General features: G+C 53.4%; 1 protein-coding gene across 2 annotated transcripts in view; it reads left to right on the top strand.

Moving 5' to 3' along the window:
* Window positions 1-853: 853 nt before the first annotated feature.
* The window catches only part of LOC140403074 (aminopeptidase N-like), an 85,449-nt gene continuing 61,052 nt past the window's right edge, over window positions 854-25,250 (top strand). For both annotated transcript variants that reach the window (XM_072490728.1, XM_072490726.1), the window contains exons 1-2: window positions 854-1,022; window positions 3,180-3,320. In XM_072490728.1, the coding sequence (XP_072346829.1) occupies window positions 877-1,022; window positions 3,180-3,320 (287 nt within the window). In that variant the 5' untranslated portion in view covers window positions 854-876. The remainder of the gene's footprint in view (window positions 1,023-3,179; window positions 3,321-25,250) is intronic.

Here is a 25,250-nt window from a genome sequence, read left to right as displayed (position 1 = left end):
GCGCTTCCTCAGTACTGACCCTCCCACAGTGCGGCACTCCCTCAGTTCTGACCCTCCCACAGTGCAGCACTCCCTCAGTACTGACCCTCTGACAGTGCGGCGCTCCCTCAGTACTGACCCTCCGACAGTGCGGCGCTCCCTCAGTACTGACCCTCCGACAGTGCGGCGCTCCCTCAGTACTGACCCTCTGACAGTGCGGCGCTCCCTCAGTACTGACCCTCTGACAGTGCGGCGCTCCCTCAGTACTGACCCTCCCACAGTGCGGCGCTTCCTCAGTACTGACCCTCCCACAGTGCGGCACTCCCTCAGTACTGACCCTCCCACAGTGTAGCACTCCCTCAGTACTGACCCTCTGACAGTGCGGCGCTCCCTCAGTACTGACCCTCCGACAGTGCGGCGCTCCCTCAGTACTGACCCTCCGACAGTGCGGTGCTCCCTCAGCACTGACCCTCCGACAGTGCGGCGCTCCCTCAGTACTGACCCTCCGACAGTGCGGCGCTCCCTCAGTACTGACCCTCCGACAGTGCGGCACTCCCTCAGTACTGACCCTCCCACAGTGCGGCACTCCCTCAGTACTGACCCTCTGACAGTGCGGCGCTCCCTCAGTACTGACCCTCCGACAGTGCAGCGCTCCCTCAGTACTGACCCTCTGACAGTGCGGCGCTCCCTCAGTACTGACCCTCAGACAGTGCGGCGCTCCCTCAGTACTGACCCTCTGAGAGTGCGGTGCTCCCTCAGTATTGGGACTTATATGTAACGACCTCCACTAAATGGGCTGTAAATAAATTCCCAAATACTTCCTGAGGTCACACAATTCCCGCAAAGTTTATCTGACTGGGATTTTTCCTCATTAGGATTCCCCCCAGTCTCCGCTCGATGATTTACTGCCGGTCTGTCTCTGTCGGCGGGGAAGCTGAGTGGGAATTTGCCTGGAGGATGTTTGAACAGGCCACAACCGCTGCCGAGGTGCAGAACCTGCGGTACAGCCTGGCCTGCAGTATGGACCACAGTCTCCTGACCAGGTATGGTGCAATTCACACTCACATAAGGAAGACTTACTGCCCCCCTCGCTCTCTAGGCTGCAGGCCTAACTCTCTGAGCAGTACTCCCTTCCTTCAACTCCCCTCACACTAGGCCGCAGGCCTATTACTGGCAGCAGTACACCCTTCCTTCAACTTCCATCGCTCACTAGGCCACAGGCCAACACTCTGAGCAGTCCTCCCTTTCTTCAGCTCCCCCCACTGACTAGGCCGCAGGCCTAACTGTCTGAGCAGTACTCCTTTCCTTCAGCTCCCCTCACTGACTAGGCCGCAAGCCTAATACTTTGAGCAGGACTCCCTTCCTTCAACTCCCCTTGCTCACTAGGCCACAGGCCTATCACTAGCAGCATTACGCCCTTCAGCTCCCCTCATTCACTAGACCGCAGGCCTAACACAATGAGCAGTACGCCCTTCCTTAAGCTCACATCGCACACTAAGCCGCAGGCCTAACGCTATGATTAGTCCTCCCTTCCTTCAACACCCCTCGCAGATTAGAACGCAGGCCTAACACTATGAGCAGTCCTTCCTTCAGCCGCCCTCGCTCACTAGGCCGCAACCCTAACACTATGATCAGTCCTCCCTTCCTTCAGCTCACATCGCTCACTAGGCCACAAGCCTAACACTATGAGCAGGACTCCCTTCTCTGACAGTGAGGTGGGTTTGACAGCTCGGGGCCTCACACAGGCCCATTTCAGAGCGTCGGTATTTGACCTTGGGATCTGGAGTCAGGTCTAGGCCCTGACGGGACGGGACGGCAGATCTCCCTCCCTGAGGGAACCATTTTGGACATCACTGACAATCCATTTCCAGTCATTTTCACCGATACCAGCCTTTTCTAAGACCCTAAGACAGAGGAGGTGATTTGGGCCATTCAGCCCATCGATTTTGAACTCTCCTCAGAGTCATTACAGGACAGAAGGCGGTGATTGGCCTTATTATACCCCTGCTGGCTCTCTGTAGTAACATCCAGTCCACCCTAATCCTCCCTCGCTGTCATCTCGTAATCCTGCGAGTTCTGGTCCGCTCCCTCACCTTGCTCATCCTTCCAGAATGCAACACCTCACACTTTCCAGTGTTGATAATAATAATCGCGTATTGTCACAAGCAGGCTTCAATGAAGTTACTGCGAAAAGCCCCTAGTCGCCGCATTCCGGCACCTGTTCGGGGAGGCCGTTACGGGAATTGAACCCGCGCTGCGGGCCTTAGTGCTGCATTGCAAGCCAGCTGTTTAGCCCACTGTGCTAAACCAGCCCCAAAATTCCATTTCATAGAATTTACAGTGCAGAAGGAGGCCATTCGGCCCATCGGGTCTGCACCGGTTCTTGGAAACAGCTCCCTGCCCAAGGTCCACACCTCCACCCTATCCCCATAACCCAGTAACCCCACCCAACCAACACTAAGGGCAATGTTTGGACGCTAAGGGGCAATTTATCATGGCCAATCCACCTAACATGCACATCTTTGGACTGTGGGAGGAAACCGGAGCACCCGGAGGAAACACGCACACACGGGGAGAACGCGCAGACTCCGCACACAGACAGTGACCCGCGCCGGGAATCGAACCTGGGACCCTGGAGCTGTGAAGCAATTGCCCCCGCTCTTCCCACCTGACCCGCCCGTCTACCTCTGTCAATTTCACCTTCTGGTTAAAAACACCCAGGCCTTGGCTGGCATTGAGAAAAAAACGTGGCCACTGCGGTCAAACGCACTCGAACCCTGGACCTTTAACCCCTAAAATACTTCGAATCCAATATTCCGAAAAAAACAAATATTCCGGTCATCACAAGATATGAAAAGGAAATTTGATGAACGCAATCAAAATGTTGTTCCCCGGGAAGGTGGGGGGGGGGGGGGGGGGGGGGCGGTGATGCACCCGTAACCCCAGTGGCACCCACCAAGCACGGAAGGCCTGAAATGGGGCGGGGGGGGGGGGGCACCTCCGTGGTCCCTTTCTGGGGCCGCCTGGCTGTAAATGTAGCCGGGGTAGAGGGGCAGGCAGCCGGGTGGGACGACCCCCGCCCCGACCCCCCCGTGACCTCCCACTGCCCACACCTGGTATTGGCGACCCCGGTCGGGCCTGTCGTCGCGTTTAGACCACGGTGGTGACAGACCCTCCCTCTCTCTCTCTCTCTCTAAAAGGTACCTGATGTTCGCCATGATGCCGTGGAAAATTAAGAGGCAGGATGCCCTGGGCACCATCATCTTGGTGGCCCAGAACATCAACGGGAAGAGGCCCGCATGGAACTTCGTCAAGGAAAACTGGGCGTCCATCGTCTCCGAGTAGGTTAGACGGCCAATCGGTTCCGACCTCCACCGCTCCTCCTCACCCCTCAAACTTCAGCGGGGCCTTTGGCATGATGCCGCGGCCGTACCCCCCCTGCCCTGCGCTAGTCCAACCCCCTCCCATCACCGCAGCCCCTTTGGCATCACCCAAATGCTTTGATCCCCTCCGCCCCCCTCCCCACCTTCCAGGGCCGGTAGCCGATTTCCCTCCTTAATATCTCCCGATGGAACGATTGCAACACAGGAAGAGGCCATTCACCCGTCCTGCCCTTACCGGCCCTTCTCTCTCCTGTCTTGGGGTGTGGGTGGCGCCCGTACAGAGAACATAGAACGGTACAGCACAGTACAGGCCCTTCGGCCCACAATGTTGTGCCGACCATTTATACTAATGTAAGATCACTCTAACCTGCAACCCTTCAATGTCCTGCTGTCCATGTGCCTGTCTAGGAGTCGCTTCAATGTCCCGAATTACTCTGACTCCACCACCTCTGCTGGAAGTGCGTTCCCACACCCACCATCTCTGTGTAAAGAAGCTTCCTCAGACATCTCCCCGAGACCTTCCTCCAATCACCTTAAAATTATATCCCCTCGTGACAGTCATTTCCACCCTGGGGAAAAGTCTCTGTCTATCCACTCTATCCATGCCTCTTATCACCTTTTACACCTCTATCAAGTCATCTCTCTGCCTTCTTCGCTCCAGTGAGAAAAGCCCTAGCTACCACACCCTTTCTTCATCAGACATGCCCTCCAGTCCAGGCAGCATCCTGGTAAATCTCCTCTGTACTCTCTCCAAAGCATCCACATCCTTCCAATAATGAGGCGATCAGACCTGGACACCAGGGGCGAGATTCTCCGACCCCCCCCCCCCCCACCCCCCCCCCCCCCCCCCCCCCGCCGGGTCGGAGAATCGCCGGGGGCTGGCGTGAATCCCGCCCCCGCCGGTTGCCGAATTCTCCGGCACCGGATATTTGGCGGGGGCGGGAATCGCGGCGCGCCGGTTGGCGGGGCCCACCCCCCCCCCGCGATTCTCCGGCCCGGATGGGCCGAAGTCCCGCCGCTAGAATGCCTGTCCCGCCGGCGTAAATTAAACCACCTACCTTACCGGCGGGACAAGGCGGCGCGGGCGGGGTCCTGTGGGGGGGGGGGGGGGCGCGCGGGGCGATCTGGCCCCGGGGGGGGGGGTGCCCCCACGGTGGCCTGGCCCGCGATCGGGGCCCACCGATCCGCGGGCGGGCCTGTGCCGTGAGGGCACTCTTTTCCTTCCGCCTTCGCCACGGCCTCCACCATGGCGGAGGCGGAAGAGACCCCCTCCACTGCGCATGCGCGGTAAACTGTCAGCGGCCGCTGACGCTCCCGCGCATGCGCCGCCCGGAGATGTCATTTCCGCGCCAGCTGGCGGGGCGGAAATTAGTCCGGCGCGGGCCTAGCCCCTTAAGGCTGAGGCTCGGCCCCCCAAGACGCGATGCCCGACTGATTTGCGCCGTTTTGGGCGCCAGTCGGCGGGCATCGCGCCGTTTCTGGAGAATTTCGCCCATTAATATTCCAAGTGTGGTCTAACCAGGGTTTTATAAAGCTGCAGCAACACCTCGCGGCTCTTAAACTCAATCCTCCCGTTACTGAAAGCCAACACACCGTACACCTTCTTTTAAAAAAATATATATTTTATTAAAGTTTTTCGATCAAACAAAAATTTCCCATTTTACAACTTTGTAATAATATATACATTGATCATTTTTTAAATAAATAATATGCTAACTAACGGCAACTGCCAACAACAAAATAAGAAACAACAGAAATAGTAACTAAAATAGTAACTTCGTAACATCTAATATAAATAACTAATATATAAACACACACATAAAACCCCTGAAGACCCAAATGAGCCCTCCCGCCCCCCCTCCCCCCTGGGTTGCTGCGGCTGCCTTTCCTATTTTCCCTCATCGCTCTGCGAGATAGTCGAGGAACGGTTGCCACCGCCTGGTGAACCCTTGAGCCGAACCTCTTAGTGCGTACTTTATCCGCTCCAATTTTATGAACCCTGCCATGTCATTGATCCAGGCCTCCACGCCCGGGGGCTTAGCTTCTTTCCACATGAGTAGAATCCTTCGCCGGGCTACTAGGGACGCAAAGGCCAAAACAACAAAGACAAAGAACAAAGAAATGTACAGCACAGGAACAGGCCCTTCGGCCCTCCAAGCCCGTGCCGACCATGCTGCCCGACTAAACTACAATCTTCTACACTTCCTGGGTCCGTATCCCTCTATTCCTATCCTATTCATATATTTGTCAAGATGCCCCTTAAATGTCCCTATCGTCCCTGCTTCCACGACCTCCTCCGGTAGCGAGTTCCAGGCACCCACTACCCTCTGCGTAAAAAAACTTGCCTCGTACATCTACTCTAAACCTTGCCCCTCTCACCTTAAACCTATGCCCCCTAGTAATTGACCCCTCTACCCTGGGGAAAAGCCTCTGACTATCCACTCTGTCTATGCCCCTCATAATTTTGTAGACCTCTATCAGGTCTCCCCTCAACCTCCGTCGTTCCAGTGAGAACAAACCGAGTTTATTCAACCGCTCCTCATAGCTAATGCCCTCCATACCAGGCAACATTCTGGTAAATCTCTTCTGCACCCTCTCTAAAGCCTCCACATCCTTCTGGTAGTGTGGCGACCAGAATTGAACACTATACTCCAAGTGTGGCCTAACTAAGGTTCTATACAGCTGCAACATGACTTGCCAATTCTTATACTCAATGCCCCGGCCAATGAAGGCAAGCATGCCGTATGCCTTCTTGACTACCTTCTCCACCTGTGTTGCCCCTTTCAATGACCTGTGGACCTGTACTCCTAGATCTCTTTGACTTTCAATACTCTTGAGGGTTCTACCATTCACTGTATATTCCCTACCTGCATTAGACCTTCCAAAATGCATTACCTCACATTTGTCCGGATTAAACTCCATCTGCCATCTCTCCGCCCAAGTCTCCAGACAATCTAAATCCTGCTGTATCCTCCGACAGTCCTCATCGCTATCCGCAATTCCACCAACCTTTGTGTCGTCTGCAAACTTACTAATCAGACCAGTTACATTTTCCTCCAAATCATTTATATATACTACAAAGAGCAAAGGTCCCAGCACTGATCCCTGTGGAACACCACTGGTCACAGCCCTCCAATTAGAAAAGCATCCTTCCATTGCTACTCTCTGCCTTCTATGACCTAGCCAGTTCTGTATCCACCTTGCCAGCTCACCCCTGATCCCGTGTGACTTCACCTTTTGTACTAGTCTACCATGAGGGACCTTGTCAAAGGCCTTACTGAAGTCCATATAGACAACATCCACTGCCCTACCTGCATCAATCATCTTAGTGACCTCCTCGAAAAACTCTATCAAGTTAGTGAGACACAACCTCCCCTTCACAAAACCATGCTGCCTCTCGCTAATACGTCCATTTGCTTCCAAATGGGAGTAGATCCTGTCTCGAAGAATTCTCTCCAGTAATTTCCCTACCACTGAAGTAAGGCTCACCGGCCTGTAGTTCCCTGGATTATCCTTGCTACCCTTCTTAAACAGAGGAACAACATTGGCTATTCTCCAGTCCTCCGGGACATCCCCTGAAGACAGTTTGGATCCAAAGATTTCTGTCAAGGCCTCAGCAATTTCCTCTCCAGCCTCCTTCAGTATTCTGGGGTAGATCCCATCAGGCCCTGGGGACTTATCTACCTTAATATTTTTTAAGACACCCAACACCTCGTTTTTTTGGATCTCAATGTGACCCAGGCTATCTACACACTCTAGGGAAACATCGGCCTCTCTCGCCTCCTGCACTCCCGGCTCATCTGCAACCCCAAATATAGCCAACCCCCAGCTTGGCTCGACCCGGACCCCCACCACCTTCGAGATCACTTTTGCCACACCCACCCAGAACCCATGCAATACCGGACATGACCAGAACATGTGGGTGTGGTTCGCCGGGCTTCCCGCGCATCTCCCGCACCTATCCTCCACTCCAAAAAATCTACTCAGCCTTGCTCCAGTCATATGCGCCCTGTGTAGAACCTTGAATTGTATCAGGCTGAGCCTGGCACACGAGGACGAAGAGTTTACCCTACTTAGGGCATCTGCCCACAGCCCCTCCTCAATCTCTTCCCCAGCTCCTCCTCCCATTTTCCCTTCAGCTCCTCTACCATCGTCTCCCCCTCCTCTCTCATTTCCCTATATATATCTGACACCCTACCATCACCCACCCATGCCCCCGAAATCACTCTGTCCTGGATCTCTTGCGCCGGGAGCTGCGGAAATTCCCTCACCTGTTGCCTCACAAATGCCCTCACTTGCATATAGCGAAATGCATTCCCAGGTGGCAACCCATATTTTTCTGTCAGTGCTCCCAGACTCGCGAACGTCCCGTCTAAGAACAAGTCCTTCAATTTCGCAATTCCTGCTCGCTGCCAAGATTTAAATCCCCCATCTATCTTTCCCGGGACGAACCTATGGTTGTTCCTTATCGGGGACCACACTGAGGCACCCGTCACTCTCTTACGTCGTCTCCACTGCCCCCAAATTTTCAGAGTTGCCACCATCACTGGGTTTGTGGTGTATTTTTTCGGGGAGGACGGTAACGGCGCCGTCGCCAGTGCTTTTAGGCTGGTTCCCCTACAGGACGCCATCTCCAGTCTTTTCCACTCCGCTCCTTCTTCTTCCCTCATCCACTTACATATCACAGACACGTTAGCGGCCCAATAATAATCACTTAGACTCGGCAGTGCCAGTCCCCCTCTGTCCCTACTGCGCTGCAGGGACCCCCTCTTTACCCTCGGGGTCTTTCCAGCCCACACAAAGCTCATAATACTCTTGTCCACCTTCTTAAAAAAGGCCTTTGTAATCAGTACAGGGAGGCACTGGAACCCAAAAAGAAACCTCGGAAGGACCACCATTTTAACCGCCTGCACCCTGCCCGCCAATGACAGGGGCGCCATGTCCCACCTCCTAAAGTCCTCTTCCATCTGCTCTACCAGTCGTGCCAAGTTAAGCTTATGCAAGGTTCCCCAGTTCCTGGCCACCTGGATCCCTAAATACCGGAAATCCCTTGTTACCCTCCTCAACGGTAAATCATCTAGTCCCCTGCCCTGTTCCCCGGGGTGCATCACAAACAGTTCACTCTTCCCCATATTCAATTTATATCCTGAAAATTCTCCAAACTCCCTGAGTGTCGGCATTATCTCAGGCATCCCCTCCACTGGGTCCGCGACATACAACAACAAATCATCCGCGTATAATGACACCCGGTGCTCTTCTCCTCCTCTAAGTACCCCCCTCCACTTCCTAGAGCCCCTCAGCGCTATGGCCAATGGCTCAATTGCCAACGCAAACAGTAACGGGGTCAGGGGACATCCCTGTCGTGTACCCCTATATAGTCGGAAGTGGTCAGATCGTTGCCTATTTGTAATCACACTTGCCACCGGGGCCCTGTACAGGAGCTGAACCCATCTAATGAACCCCTCTCCAAATCCAAATCTCCTCAGTACTTCCCACAGGTAGTCCCACTCCACTCTATCAAATGCTTTCTCTGCATCCATCGCCACCAGTATCTCCACCTCCCCCTTCGATGGGGGCATCATCACCACCCCCAGCAGCCTCCGTATATTGGTATTCAATTGCCTCCCTTTAACAAACCCCGTTTGATCATCATGCACCACCCCAGGGACACAGTCCTCTATCCTCGTCGCCATCACCTTGGCCAAAAGCTTGGCGTCTACGTTCAGGAGGGAGATGGGCCTGTATGACCCGCACTGCAGCGGGTCTTTGTCCCTTTTCAGGATCAGCGATATCGTCGCCTCCGACATCGTCGGGGGTAGTGTCCCCCTTTCCCGAGCCTCATTAAAGGTTCTCGTCAGAAGTGGGGCCAGCAGGTCCACGTATTTCCTATAGAACTCCACCGGGAACCCATCTGGTCCCGGGGCCTTCCCTGCCTGCATGCACCCGATTCCGTTTACCACCTCCTCCACCTCAATCTGCGCTCCCAGTCCTGTCATCTCCTGTTCCTCAACCTTCGGGAACTCCAGCTGTTCTAGGAAATGCATCATTCCCTCTTTCCCTTCCGGGGGTTGAGCCTTATATAGCCTCTCGTAAAATACCTTAAACACCCCGATCACCCTCTCCGCTCCCCATTCCATCTTTCCTTCCTCGTCTCTAACCCCTCCGATCTCTCTCGCCGCCCCCCTCTTCCTAAGTTGTTGGGCCAGCAGCCGGCTCGCCTTCTCTCCATATTCATACTGCACTCCCTGTGCCTTCCTCCATTGTGCTTCCGCCTTACCCGTGGTCAACAAGTCAGAGTCCGTGTGCAATCTCCGTCTTTCCCTGTATAGCCCTTCACCTGGAGCCTCCGCATATTGCCTATCCACCCTCAAAATCTCCCTCAACAATCTCTCCCTTTCTTTACCCTCTTGTTTCCCCTTATGGACCCTTATGGAGATCAGCTCCCCTCTAACCACCGCCTTCAGCGCCTCCCAGACCACTCCCACCTGGACCTCTCCGTCATCATTAATCTCTAGGTACCTTTCAATACATCCCCTCACCCTTACACATACCCCCTCGTCCGCCAACAGTCCCATATCTAATCTCCAGAGTGGGCGCTGTTCCTTTCCCACTCCTACTTCCAGATCTACCCAATGTGGGGCATGATCTGAAATGGCTACAGCCGAATACTCCGTTCCTGCCACCTTCGGGATCAGCGTCCTTCCCAGGACAAAGAAGTCTATCCGGGAGTACACTCTATGGACGTGGGAGAAGAAGGCAAACTCTTTACTCCTTGGCCTAGTAAATCTCCAGGGATCCACTCCTCCCATCTGCTCCATAAACCCCTTAAGCACCTTGGCCGCTGCCGGCCTCCTCCCGGTCCTAGATCTGGACCGGTCCAGCACCGTGTTGAAGTCCCCCCCCAATACCAAATTTCCCGTCTCCAGGTCCGGGATGCGCCCCAACATACGCTTCATAAAGTTTGCGTCATCCCAGTTCGGGGCGTATACGTTCACCAGCACCACCGCCTCACCTTGCAATCTGCCACTCACCATCACGTATCTACCCCCACTGTCCACCACTATGGTCTTCGCCTCAAACAATACCCCTTTCCCCACCAGTATTGCCACCCCTCTATTTTTTGCATCCAAGCCCGAGTGGAATACCTGTCCCACCCATCCTTTCCTTAATCTGACCTGATCCGCCAGTTTCAGGTGCGTCTCCTGAAGCATAACCACGTCTGCCTTTAGCTTCTTTAGGTGCGCAAGTACCCTTGCCCTCTTAATCGGCCCGTTCAACCCTCTCACGTTCCACGTGATCAACCGGGTTGGGGGGCTCTTTACCCCCCCCCCCACCCCCCCACCCGTCGACTAGCCATCCCCTTTTTTAGACCAGCTCCTCCCCCGGTTCCCACGCACCCGCTTATCCCCAGGACGGTGCCCTCCCGTCCCAACCATCCCATCCCGTAACAGCTCCCCTTCCCCTTAGCAGCAGCAACCCAGTTAACCCCCCCCCCGCTAGATCCCTCTCTAGCTTAGTTGCTCCCCCCATATTGCTTCCGGAAGTCAGCAAGCTCTGGCTGACCTCGGCTTCCCCCGTTTATCCTTAGCCTCCCTGCGTGTGAGGCCCCCTCCTTCCTGCGCCCCCTTTTCCCGCCACAATTTCCATAGCGCGGGAACAAAGCCCGCGCTTCCCTCTCGGCCCCGCCCCTGATGGCGCAGCTCCCTCTCTCCTTCCCCCTCCCCTTGCCCACCGGCGCCCACATTTCTTCGTGTGTCCCCCCCCCCCTTCGAGGGGAAAGAAAATTTTCCCCCATCTGATTCACAGTCCCTTGCCACCACCTCACTACTTCATTTCAAACACTCTTTCTCCAATCTAGTCCAACTTCTCCTCTTGAATAAATGTCCACGCCTCTTCTGCCGTCTCGAAGTAGTGGTGTTTGCCCTGGTGTGTAACCCACAGTCTTGCCGGCTGCAACATTCCAAACTTCACTTTCCCCTTGTGGAGCACCGCCTTGGCCCAATTGAAACTCGCCCTCCTTCTCGCCACCTCCGCACTCCAATCCTGATACACGCGGATCACCGCGTTCTCCCACCTGCTGCTCCGTGTCTTCTTAGCCCATCTCAGGACCATCTCCCTGTCCTTGTAGCGGTGGAACCTCACCACTATTGCTCGAGGTATTTCTCCTGCCTTTGGTCTTCTCACGAGGACTCGGTATGCTCCCTTCACTTCCAGGGGGCCCGTCGGGGCCTCAGCTCCCATTAAGGTATGGAGCACCGTGCTCACATACGCCCCAACGTCCGCTCCCTCTGCCCCTTCGGGAAGACCCAAGATTCTTAAGTTCTTCCTCCTCGAGCTATTTTCCAGGGCTTCCAGTCTCTCCATACACCTCTTATGCAGTGCCTCGTGCGTCTCCGTCTTCACCACCAAGCCCTGTATCTCGTCCTCATTCTCGGCAGCTTTTGCCTTCACTCCACGGAGCTCCATCTCTTGGGTCTTCTGCGCCTCCTTCAGCCCCTCAATCGCCTGCAGCATCGGCGCCAGCACCTCCTTCTTGAGCTCCTCCACACATCGCCGGAGGAACTCCTGCTGTTCCAGGCCCCATACCATCTGGGCTCCCTTGGCCGCCATCTTGCTTCTCACTTCCCTTCTTCGCCGCTGCTCCAGAGGATCCTCCGCAATCTGGCCACTATTATCTCTTCTGCCCATTCACATCCGGGGGGACTCCCTTCTATGTCGCCCCACAGTGGGTTTAGCCTTCGAAAATTGCCGTTGGGGCTCCGGGTAAGAGCCCAAAAGTCCGTTAAAACGGGAGGTGCCGAAACGTGCGACTTAGCTGGTCATCGCCGCACCCGGAAGTCTCACCATACGCCTTCTTAACAACCCTATCAACCTGGGTGGCAACTTTGAGGGATCTCTGCATGTGGACCCCAAGATCCTTCTGTTCCTCCACACTTCCAAGAATCCTGCCTTTAGCCCTGTACGGTGAGGATTGCTCAGCCATTCCTAATTGCCCCCACTGCTGGTGGCTTTAACCCCGCGCGCGCCGCAAGGTGCACCCACAAAGCTGTTCTAGAGTTGTTCGAGACAATGGGGTTGGTCAACTGGGTGAAAAAATGAAATGAAAACCGCTTATTGTCACGAGTAGGCTTCAAATGAAGTCACTGTGTAAAGCCCCTAGTCGCCACACTCCGGCACCTGTTCGGGCAGGCTGGTACGGGAATTGAACCGTGCTGCTGGCCTACCTCGGTCTGCTTTCAAAGCCAGCAATTTTGCCCTGTGCTAAACAGCCCCTTGGTCATTCCCAAGGGGAAGTTCTGAGTTGACCACATGAGCTGTGGGTTTGGAGTTGCGTGCAGGAGCTATGGCCAGGTGAGCATTAAAGTACCACCGCGCTAGGCCCGAGACCACCGCGCTAGGCCCGAGACCACCGCGCTAGGCCCGAGAGCACCGCGCTAGGCCCAAGACCACCGCGCTAGGCCCGACCAGGTGAATTTTAGCGAGGACCTTCTTTCCAATGCTGAAGGAGTCCCACAAGGCCCACCTCCAGATTGTATGGAATTCCAGAGGACTGCCCAAGCAGCTAAACATACCAACCTGCATTCCACCCAAGTGGCACGAACATAGGGTAGAAACTCAACCCCCCCGGGGAGCGTGAAAGCCCCCCCCCCCCCCCCCCCCCCCCCCCACCACCGTTGGCTTTTCCATTATCTTGAAAGGTTCCTGAGGCGAGATGCAGAAATGCAATCGGCCTGTTGTAAAAACAATGACAGCAGATGACACGGGAATCAGATTCCTCTGGAATATACAGCCAGCAGGGGAGGGAGAGAGGGAGAGAAAGAAAGAGAGAGAGTAAGAGAGAGAGATTAAGAGAGGTGGAGAGGGAGACAGAGAGAGTAAGAGAGAGAGAGAGAGAGAGGGAGAGAGGGGGTGAGGGAGTGAGAGAGTAAGAGAGAGAGAGTAAGAGAGAGAGAGGGAGAGAGGGGAGAGGGAGTGAGAGAGGGAGAGAGGGAATAAGAGAGAATAAGGCAGAGAAAGGAGAGAGAGAGTAAGAGAGAGAGAGTAAGAGAGAGAGAGTAAGAGAGAGAGTAAGAGAGAGAGAGAATGAGAGATTGAGAGAGAATAAGAGAGAGAATAAGTGAGAGAGAAAGAAAGTAAGAGAGAGAGAATAAGAGAGAATAAGGCAGAGAAAGGAGAGAGAGAGTAAGAGAGAGAGAGTAAGAGAGAGAGAATGAGAGATTAAGAGAGAGAATAAGAGAGAGAATAAGAGAGAGAGAATGAGAGAGAAAGAAAGTAAGAGAGAGAGAATAAGAGAGAGACAGTAAGAGATAGAATAAGAGAGAGAGTAAGAGAGAGAGTAAGAGAGAGAGTAAGAGAGAGAGTAAGAGAGAGAGTAGGAGAGAGAATAGGAGAGGGGAAAGAAAGAGAGAGAGAGAAAGAGAGAGAGTAAGAGAGAGAGAGAGAGAGAATAAGAGAGAGAGAGTGAGAGAGAGAGAGAGATAGCTTCCTTAAAGCCTTTCAGAACAGCATTCTGATCTCACTGGCTTGGTAAACAGTCCTTAAAATCCTGCTGGCTGTATATTCCAGAGGAATATGATTAGCGTGACTGTTGACATCATTGCATTTCCAACTGCAATTTCACGTCTCGTCTCACAAACCTTTGGTATCTTTCGTGATAATGGAACAGCACAACCGTGTAAAATACACCAGGGTTTCACATTTTAAACATAGAGGAAAATGTGTTATTCGCCAGGGTTTTGAGAACCCCAAAGTGTATCATGGAGTTCACCTGACCCACAACTTTTAATAGATTGTGGTTATGGGGAACGCACGGGCCCACTCGACAGGTGTGATGTAACAGAGATCCCCAGTACTATTAAATTAAAACCATGTTTATTTATGAATCCAGTTAGCAGTTTATAAACCCACCGTAAATATCTTAGCAACTATCAACACCAATAAATCCCCAAAGAATACAGTACTCTATAAGTAACTCTGAATCTTCCCTTGCAACATCCATAAGACAAAAAGAACCCTTTTACAGCAAGACATCAGGTTTAACTTCTCTGCTGAGAACAGTTACCACTTTGAAATCACCAAACGAACACTGGTTAGCTAGCAGAGATTCACACACATCAGCTTCTCCAAATCTATAAAACACCCTGTAGCAGACAGCCCAAAGCGAAAGTAAAAAGCTGACAGACAGCCCAGCTCCACCCACACTCTGACATCACTGCAGTAATAACCACCCATTTCTTAAAGGTACATCCACTGCAGCTATTTTTATAAACATCCATTTCTTAAAGGTGCTCTCACATGACAATACGTTTACTGAAGACACATGCTGATCTTTAACCAAAATGGCAGGGGGCGTACGCGAATGTGAACACATGCGTGACGGCGTTTTGGCGAGCTCTGGCTCGACTCAGTTAATCCTTTTTTTGAAATAATGATGCACAACACATAATTACATGTTTTGGGGGGTTTGTGGCTTGCACTGTGTCTCGGGAATGTCCGGGCTGGATTTTGGCGATGAGGATTCGCGACCAGCCAGACGAATCCCCGTTTGATTGAGGGAGGCCGGAGGTGGCTGGGGTGGGGCCTAGCCTGTGGCGGCGATTTTGCCGTTGAGCGGGACTGCGATGATCCCTGGCGCAGGTAATTGGCGCTCACTTTGATGAACCGCGAGATCCCCCTGAGAAGCGGAGGAGAGAATCCTGTCACGCGCCAGGACAACCGCCCTGGCGATGGGGAGATCAGCTTTGGAAATCCTGCCGTACGGTCGGCCGGTTCGCCTGATCGACTTGGGGACTCGGAGCCGGAGAAGGAGCGTTGGTGCGCCCGGTCTCGCGAGGGGAGCGGGGGACGGATTCCCGGCCGGATTTGAGAACCGGCCGCCACGCTTCCGCAATCTCGATTTAGAAGGCTGGGCGTTTCGGGTTCGATGGAGCCTGGGGTCAGTCGGAGACCCCCGACGTCTGGTCTTAGGTTCCCTTGTCTTTGACACAGGTTAGGTGAATTGGCCGTGCTAAATTGTCCCTTAGTGTTCAAAGATGTGCAGGTTAGGTGGATTGGCCATGCTAAATTGTCCCTTAGTGTTCAAAGATGTGCAGGTTAGGTGGATTGGCCGTGCTAAATTGTCCCTTAGTGTCCAAAGATGTATAGGTTAGGTGGATTGGCCGTGCTAAATTGTCCCTTAGTGTCCAAAGATGTACAGGTTAGGTGGATTGGCCGTGCTAAATTGTCCCTTAGTGTTCAAAGATGTGCAGGTTAGGTGGATTGGCCGTGCTAAATTGTCCCTTAGTGTTCAAAGATGTGCAGGTTAGGTGGATTGGCCATGCTAAATTGTCCCTTAGTGTCCAAAGATGTGCAGGTTAGAAGGATTGGCCATGCTAAATTGTCCCTTAGTGTCCAAAGATGTACAAGTTAGGTGGATTGGCCGTGCTAAATTGTCCCTTAGTGTCCAAAGATGTACAGGTTAGGTGGATTGGCCGTGCTAAATTGTCCCTTAGTGTCCAAAGATGTACAGGTTAGGTGGATTGGCCGTGCTAAATTGTCCCTTAGTGTCCAAAGATGTGCAGGTTAGGTGGATTGGCCGTGCTAAATTGTCCCTTAGTGTCCAAAGATGTGCAGGTTAGGTGGATTGGCCGTGCTAAATTGTCCCTTAGTGTCCAAAGATGTGCAGGTTAGGTGGAATGGCCGTGCTACATTGCCCCTTAGTGTCCAAAGATGTGCAGGTTAGGTGGATTGGCCGTGCTAAATTGTCCCTTAGTGTCCAAAGATGTGCAGGTTAGGTGGATTGGCCGTGCTAAATTGTCCCTTAGTGTCCAAAGATGTGCAGGTTAGGTGGATTGGCCGTGCTAAATTGCCCCTTAGTGTCCAAAGATGTACAGGTTAGGTGGATTGGCCGTGCTAAATTGTCCCTTAGCATGCAGGTAATGTTATGGGGTTGGGAGTGGGCCTAGGGTGGAGGCTCTTTCAGAGGGTCGCTGCAGACTCGATGGGCCGAATGGCCTCCTTCTGCACTGTCGTTTCCATCTTTATCTTGTCACGGCTAATATGTCGGCAGGGGCTGACCGTATCGATTGTAATCCGAACCCACTATGTGAATATTTACTGGTCCTCTCTGTGTGAATATCTGGAATGTTGATCGCTCGGTACTGTGCTGGAGTTTGGCGATTTATTGCGACTGGTGTTTACAGGTGAAGCATCCTCTTCGATCTAGTGCCTTCGCAAAGTTTTTCTGTAATTTTATTATTCCTGTTACGGAGGGGTCAAGAAATGGGTGAGTGGTTCCTGTTAAGGTACAGACAGGGCAGTATCTGGATGTGCTATTGGTATCACTGATCTGTCTGGGACTGAGGGAGATTGTTACTCCACCTTGGGCTAGTTCACGGTCAATCCCAGTCCCACAGGCCCGGAGCCACAACACACGTGAATTCACCAATAATTCTTCCAAAGGTCCCCGTGATCTCTGGCCCCTTGGCTGTCCAGTAATTACAGTCACCAGGTCTGTAAGTTGAAACACAACTGCTGTGTATTTATACCTGAACGAATATGAAACGTACAGTAAACACAGCTGCTTAATGTCGAGCTGATACCTGACTCCCCTTTAACTGCCCCACCCTCTAACCACACACACACGCGCGCACACACACATGACAGACAAACACAGAGGGGGAAAAAGGGAGAAAAATAATAAGGATTAAGGTGAAAAGATGAAAGTCCTTCCAATGATGAATCGTTTAGTGCACTTCCTTCACAGCGTGCGTGTGGATTAAAGTCTCTGGAACACAGCATGCAATGATCAGCAGTGTATCTTACTCACAGCTTTACCGGGAGAGGCCTCTGGCTTCACATCAGCATGTTTTTAGGGAGAGTTAGCAGATTGGGTTGGATTTGTTTTGTTCGTCACGTGTAGCGAGGGTACAGTGAAAAGTATTTTTCTCCGTACAGTCCAGACAGATAATAATAATAATCGAATATTGTCACAAGTAGGCGTCAATGAGGTTACTGTGAAAAGCCCCTAGTCATGTGAGAGGACCTTTAAGAAATGAGCGTTTAAGAAATGTACCTTTTAAGAAATGGGTGTTTATCAGTGAGGTCTGAGTGTGGGTGGAGCTGGGCTGTCAGCTTTTTACTTTCGCTTTAGGCTGTTTGCTGCAGGGTGTGTTTTAGTTTCGTTTTCAGAGCTGGATAGCTGCAGTCACAGCCAGAAGGTGTATTAGAGTCTATCTCTGTAATCTAAAAACTGTAAATCGATCCTTTGGTGATTTAAAACTAATAACTGCTCTCAGTCGTGACTTTAACCTGATGTGCTTCTGTTTAAAGGTTTTTTTTAAAAGTCTTATGGATGTTAAAAGGACAGCTTAAGGATTACTGAGTGTTGTAGTCTTTGGGGGTTGTATTTGAATTGATGGTTGCTAAGATGTTCACTGTATGTTTTAAAAAGGTTAACTTGAGTTCATAGAATAAACATTGTTTTGCTTTAAAAAATACTTTTCCATTTCTGCTGTCCCACACCTGTAGAGTGGGCCGTGTGCTCCCCGCACCACAATCTAGTCAAAGTTGTGGGTCAGGTGAACTCCATGATACACCTTGGGGTTCTCTAAACCTTGGCCCATAACACCCTAGTTGCCAAATGCCGGCGCCTGTTCGGGGAGGTCGGTACGGGAGTCGAACCCGCGCTGCTGGCCTTGTTCCGCATCACAAGTCAGCTGTTTAGCCCACTGTGCTAAACCAGACCCTAATCGTTCCATACATGAAAAAACACAGGACATACGTAAATACGCACTGTAAATACACAGACACAGACATCGGGTGAAGCAGACGGACTGTGACACTACTCAGTAGAGAAGGTTTGTGAAAAGATCAGTTCAGTCCATAAGAGGGTCGTTTAGGAGTCTGGTAACAGCGGGGAAGAAGCTGTTTTTGAGTCTGTTCGTGCGTGTTCTCAGACTTCTGTATCTCCCGCCCGATGGAAGAAGCTGGAAGAGTGAGTAAGCCGGGTGGGAGGGGGTCTTTGATTACGCTGCCCGCTTTCCCCAGGCAGCGGGAGGTGTAGACGGAGTCAATGGATGGGAGGCAGGTTCGTGTGATGGACTGGGCGGTGTTCACGACTCTCTGAAGTTTCTTGCGGTCCTGGGCCGAGCAGTTGCCATACCCAGGCTGTGATGCAGCCCGATAGGATGCTTTCTACGGTGCATCTGTAAAAGTTGGTAAGAGTCAATGTGGACATGCCGAATTTCCTTAGTTTCCTGAGGACGTATAGGACGTCGAAGTGGGTGGACCAGGACAGATTGTTGGTGATGAGCACAACTAGAAACTTTGTCTCTGGATTCTTCACATCAGACTCTTTGTTGTGGTGAGAGAGTTATTAGCTTAAGAATTCTGTTGCACAATTCTGCAGATGGAGGTGGTTGACACAGTGGCCTGGATATTCCTGAAGTGAGCTGGTTCGATCCCCCGGCAGAATTGAAGGTGAAACTACAACGCCGCCTCATGGATCGGAGAAACAGTCAAGTGAGGTCATATCTCACCACCGCCGATTACCGGGCAGGGCTCAGCCTCCTGGGCCTATTCATCGCTCTGAGTCATCACTGATGTCAGTCTAAAACGTACCTCTTCATTCACCTGAGGAAGGAGCAGTGCTCCGAAAGCTAGTGATTCGAAACAAACCTGTTGGGACTTTAACCTGGTGTTGTACTGTGCCCACCTCAGTCCAACGCCGGCATCTCCACATCATGGCTACCATCGACCAGCTACGGAACACCGCCAAACAGATGATACAATGATACTACTCCACCTATATGCACACCAAGAACAGGAAGCTTGAGAAATTCGGCACCACCAGCAGCAACCAAGCCTCCCCGGAACCACAGTAGAAAACAATACAGGGAAATCTATTGTCAACTTGGCCGACTACGCCCTTCAACCAGATGCCAAGTTCCGCACACATGAGTACGGCCTCAACCGGGACCTGTCGCATTACCATTCACCCCCCACCATCTGGCCTGGGCTTGCGAAATCCAGCCAACTGTCCTGGCTTGAGACCATTCACACCTCTTTAACCTGGGGTACCCCTCTGTCTGGACCTGTAAAGACTTAATTACCTGCAAATGCTCGCATTCCAAGCATTGTCTTGCATCTTTGACTTTGTCTATATACATGTTTCTGGAACCTGCCTCTCCATTCACCCGAGGAAGGAGCAGCGCTCCGAAAGCTAGTGTTTGAAACGAACCTGGTGGACTTTAACCTGGTGTTGGAAGACTTCTGACTGTGCCCACCCCAGTCCATCAAGTCTAAAACAGTACGGGTTTCTGGAATCTGCTTATCTGAATCAAAGGCTGCGTCCAACTTTCTTCTTTGCCTTAAACATACCGGCTGCATTAAAGTCCCTGGGGGGGGGGGGTACGGTGACGCAGTGGTTAGCACTGCTGCCTCACGCCGCAGAGGACCCAGGTTCGATCCCCGCCCCGGGCCACTGTCCGTGTGGAATTTGCACAGTCTCCCCGTTGTTGGGTCTCACGCCCACAAAAACCCAAAAAGATGTGCAGAGTAGACGGATAGGCCGCGCTAAATCGTCCCTTAACTGGCGGCGGCGGGGGGGATTGGGGTAGTCTAAATTTATTTTGAAAAAGAAAGAAAAAAAGTCACAGGTTCATTACCCGTCCGTGAATCAACATGGTAACGGGAAAAGAAAAGGGAAAATAACGGATTAAACAAGGTATGTTCTGGTCCGCGCACCAACATGGCGCGAAGATTGTCGTGGGTGACGCGAGCACTCGCCACACGCGAATGTGACCTCCAGTTTACCCTGTTGTCCCGCGGACCTATATTCCGTTCCATGTTCTCCAGGATAATCCGCGATACTTCTGGAGTCGCCAGGTTTAGTGATTGATCTGATCCGGCGGCATTGCTATTTCTTTTCCCTCGTCTGCGTTTCATCGACGCAGAGATATCTTTGCTCAGTTGGACCAAACCCTGAGGTATTGTGTTATTTGTTAAACAATATGGGCGGGATTCTCCGACCCCCCACCAGGTGGGGTGGCCAGAAACTACAAAACATAACAACATGGTAGCATTGTATGGTAATACCTCCGTACAGTGTTTAGTAACTATTTACAAGTCTGGTAGCGATGTACATTTAGTGGTTTATATTTACGGATTACAGTTAAAATGAAGCAATCAGTCGATCGGGGGCCCTGGTCGTCCTCTGTGATCGTCGGAGCCTCGTTGATGACTCCGGTGGAGGCTCGGGCGTCTGTGACTCCGGGAGCGTGGCCTTGATCTCCACGGCAGCTTCGTCACCCCTAGACGGCGCTGGTGGGGAAAACGGCTGACCTGGGAAGGGAGCGTCTGCGGGGTGCGTCGGTGGGTGGGGGGGCCTAGACAGGGGCAGCGGAAGGACCGATCCTCCTGTAAGGTGCTGCGGTGGAGGGGAGGGTGGGACTGGTGGCTGGAATGTACGTGGGGTTCCGGCGGGCGCCAGGTCCCGGAGGGAGACCGTACCTTGTCGGCTGTCGGGGTACGCCACGTAGGCGTACTGGGGGTTAGCCTGGAGAAGATGGACCCTCTCGACCAACGGGTCCGACTTGTGCTCCCGCACGTGTTTTCGGAGCGGGGTGGGTCCGGGAGCTGCCAGCCAGGTCGGGAGCGAGGTCCCAGAGGAGGACTTCCTGGGGAAGACAAGGAGATGTTCGTGAGGTGTCTGATTGGTGGTTGTACAAAGCAGTGACCGGATGGAGTGGAGGGCATCCGGGAGGACTTCTTGCCAGCGGGAGACTGGGAGATTCCTGGACCGTAGGGCCAGTAGGACGGTCTTCCAGACCGTTCCGTTCTCCCTCTCTACCTGCCCATTTCCCCGGGGGTTGTAACTGGTCGTCCTGCTCGAGGCGATGCCCTTGCTGAGCAGGAATTGACGCAGTTCGTCGCTCATAAAGGAGGACCCCCTGTCGCTATGTATGTAAGCGGGGAACCCGAACAGTGCAAAGATGCTATGGAGGGCCTTGATGACGGTGGTTGCGGTCATGTCGGGGCAGGGGATGGCGAATGGGAATCGGGAGTACTCATCAATCACGTTCAGGAAGTACGTGTTGCGGTCGGTGGAGGGGAGGAGGCCTTTGAAATTCATGCTGAGGCGTTCAAAGGGACGGGAAGCCTTTATCAGGTGCGCCCTCTCTGGCCGGTAGAAGTGCGGTTTGCACTCTGCGCAGATTTGGCAGTCCCTGGTGACTGTCCTGACCTCCTCGATGGAGTAGGGCAGGTTGCGAGTCTTGACGAAATGGAAAAAGCGAGTGACCCCCGGTTGTCAGAGGTCCTCGTGGAGGGCTCGGAGGCGGTCCACTTGTGCAGTGCACATGTGCCGCGGGACAGGGCGTCAGGAGGCTCATTTAGCTTCCCGGGACGATGCAAGATCTCGTAGTTGAAGGTGGAGAGTTCGATCCTCCACCGCAAGATCTTGTCGTTTTTTATCTTGCCCCGCTGTGCATTATCGAACATGAAAGCAACCGACCGTTGGTCAGTGAGGAGAGTGAATCTCCTGCCGGCCAGGTAATGCCTCCAATGTCGCACAGCTTCCACTATGGCCTGGGCCTCCTTTTCGCTGAGGAGTGGCGGATTTCGGAAGCATGGAGGGTGCGGGAGACGAAGGCCACGGGCCTGCCCGCTTGGTTAAGGGTGGCCGCCAGAGCTACGTCGGAGGTGTCGCTCTCGACCTGGAAGGGGAGGGACTCGTCGATGGCGCGCATCGTGGCCTTTGCGATATCCGCTTTGATGCGGCTGAAGGCCTGGCGAGCCTCTGTCGACAGGGGAAAAACTGTGGATTGGATCAGGGGACGGGCCTTGTCCGCATAGTTGGGGACCCACTGGGCAAAAAACCCTAGGCAACGTTTCAGGGCCTTGGAGCAGTGAGGGAGGGGGAACTCCATAAGGGGGCGCATGCGTTCAGGGTCGGGGCCTATAACTCCATTTCGCACTACGTAGCCGAGATTGGCGAGACGGTCGGTGCTAAACACGCATTTATCCTGATTAGGTTAGGTTAAGGATTTTAGCGGTCTGGAGAAATTTTCGGAGGTTGGTGTCGTGGTCCTGCTGGTCGTGGCCGCAGATGGTGACATTATCGAGATACGGGAATGTTGCCCGTAAACCGTACCGGTCAACCATTCGGTCCTTCTTGCGCTGGAAGTTAGTGACACCAAAGGGAACCCTTAGGAAGTGATAGAGCCGCCCATCCGCCTCGAAGGCAGTGTATTTGCGGTCACTAGTGCGGATGGGGAGCTGGTGGTAGGCGGACTTGAGATCCATCGTGGAGAAGACCTTATAATGCGCGATCCTGTTTACCAGGTCGGATATGCGGGGGAGAGGGTACGCGTCCAGCTGCGTAAACCTGTTGATGGTCTGACTGTAGTCGATGACCATCCTATGCTTCTCCCTGGTCTTTACCACCACTACCTGAGCTCTCCAGGGGCTGTTACTGGCTTCAATGACCCCTTCCCTCAGTAGCCTTTGGACTCTGACCTGATAATGATCCGCTCCTTGGCACTGTAGCGTCTGCTCCTGGTGGCGACGGGTTTGCAATCCGGGGTGAGGTTCGCAAACAGGGAAGGCGGATCGACCTTGAGGGTCGCGAGGCCGCAGACAGTAAGGGGGGGTATAGGGCCGCCGAATTGGAAGGTCAGACTTTGAAGGTTACACTGGAAGTCTAAACCCAGGAGTGTGGCCGCGCAGAGGTGGGAAAGGACGTAGAGACGGTAATTTTTGAACTCCCTTCCCTGGACTGTGAGGTTTGCAACACAAAACCCCTTTATCTCTACTGAGTGTGAACCGGGGGCCAGAGAGGTTTTTTGATTAACGGGGTGGACGAGGAGAGAACAGCGCCTTACCGTGTCGGGGTGTATGAAGCTCTCCGTGCTCCCAGAGTTGATTTGGCAGGACGTCTCGTGCCCGTTGATGAATACGGTCGTCGTAGCGGTTGAGTGTGTTCGAGGTCGAGACTGATCCAGAGTCACCGGGGCCAATCGCAGTAGCTGGGAATTCTGTTCAGGCAGTGTGTGGTCGGCCGAGCTGGGGTCCTGGGGGTTCATCCAAGATGGTGTCTCCCATTGGTCGCACAAAATGGCGGCGCCCATCCCTCAAGTGTGGCGTCCGTGGAACAAGATGGCGGTGCCCGAGGTCCGCACGTGGCCCTGGGATATGGGGGTGGCGGCGACCGCTGGCCACATGGGGCCCGTGGAGAGGTTTGTGGTGGCGGTCCGGAGTCGCTGCCGGAGACCGCGGCCACCGCTCGGGCCTGACAGACCCCCACGAAATGGCCCTTTTTGCCGCATCCCCTGCAGGTGGATGCGCGGCCCGGGCAGCGCTGGCGGGGGTGCTTGGCCTGCCCGCAAAAGTAGCAGCGGGGCCCCTCGGGGTTGCCAGGCTGCCTTGCAGCGCAGGCCTGCGGGGAAACGGGGGACGTCTCTGGGTCGGCCGCTGCGGGGTTCCACGCTGCACAGGGGGATGCCACGCGGTCAGGAACGTAGGCGCGGGCGTTCCTGGAGGCCACGTCCAGGGAGCCTGCAAGGACCCGTGCCTCCCTAAGACCCAGGGTGTCTTTCTCTAACAGGCGCTGGCGGATTTGTGATGAAAGCATACCTGCCACGAAAGCGTCCCGGACTAAGAGTTCCGTGTGTTCGCTCGGCGAAACTTGCGGGCAGCCGCAGCTTCTGCCCACCACCAGGAGTGCGCAGTAGAATTCCCCCAACGATTCCCCAGGGGTTTGCCGTCTTGTTGCTAGCAGATGCCGGGCGTAGACCTGGTTTACCGGGCGAATATTGTGTCCTTTTAGCAGCTCCATTGCTGCATCGAAGTCTTCCGCTTCCTCGATGAGGGTGTAAATCTCCGGGCTCACCCTTGAGTGCAGGACGTGCAGTTTCTGCTCCCCCGTGGGTGCGTTTTTGGCCGTCTCGAGATGCCCTTTAAAGCACGCCAGCCAGTGCTTGAAGGTTGCCGCTGAGTTTGCCGCGTGGGGGCTGAGTTGCAGACACTCCAGCTTGATTCGGAGCTCCATCCTTTTAAATCGAGCTTATTAAATTGATGCACGATCATTGACCACTAAAGCGAGGTTGTCGTCCAACTGAAGGCTTTAATAAGCTAGATGTTTCCCCAGCAGCTCAGGTACAGAATGAAGGCTGCTGGGGTGGCACCGGTTCTTATACCCCGCCTAGCAGGGCGGAGCTATTATACACTCTAGCCAATAGCAAGCATACAGGTTCGACCAATGGCACTTCAGCCTCTCAGGTACCATAATACCTATAATACCACAGCAAGCAAGAGAGAGAGAGAGAGACAGCAGGAGAGAGAGAGTGAGCGAGAGAGAGTGAGAAAGGGAGCAAAAGGGAGAGCAAGAGAGAGCGAAAGGCAGAGAGAGAGACAGAGACTGGGAGAGAGAGACAGAGAGAGTGAGAGAGAGAAAGAGAGAGACAGAGACAGAGAGAGAGAGAGAGACTGACAGAGAGGCAGAGAGTGGGAGAGAGAGAGAGACCGACTGACAGAGAGACAGATAGAGAGTGAGAGAGTAAGAGAGAGAGAGAGACAGAGAGAATGAATGAAATGAAAATCGCTTATTGTCACAAGTAGGCTTCAAATGAAGTTACTGTGAAAAGCCCCTAGTCGCCACATTCCGGCGCCTGTTCGGGGAGGCTGGTACGGGAATTGAACCGTGCTGCTGGCCTGCCTTGGTCTGCTTTCAAAGCCAGCGATTTAGCCCTGTGCTAAACAGCCCCTAAACGGAGAGAGAGACAGAGAGAGACTGAGAGAGAGACTGAGAGAGAGACTGAGAGAGAGACTGAGAGAGAGAGAGACAGAGACTGAGAGAGAGAGAGCGACAGAGACTGAGAGAGAGAGACAGAGACTGAGAGAGCGAGAGAC

Source organism: Scyliorhinus torazame, chromosome 26 (genome assembly GCF_047496885.1).
Source record: "Scyliorhinus torazame isolate Kashiwa2021f chromosome 26, sScyTor2.1, whole genome shotgun sequence".
NCBI lineage: Eukaryota > Metazoa > Chordata > Chondrichthyes > Carcharhiniformes > Scyliorhinidae > Scyliorhinus > Scyliorhinus torazame.
Note: the sequence above shows the minus strand (reverse complement) of the source record. Positions and strands in the feature narration are given on the sequence as shown.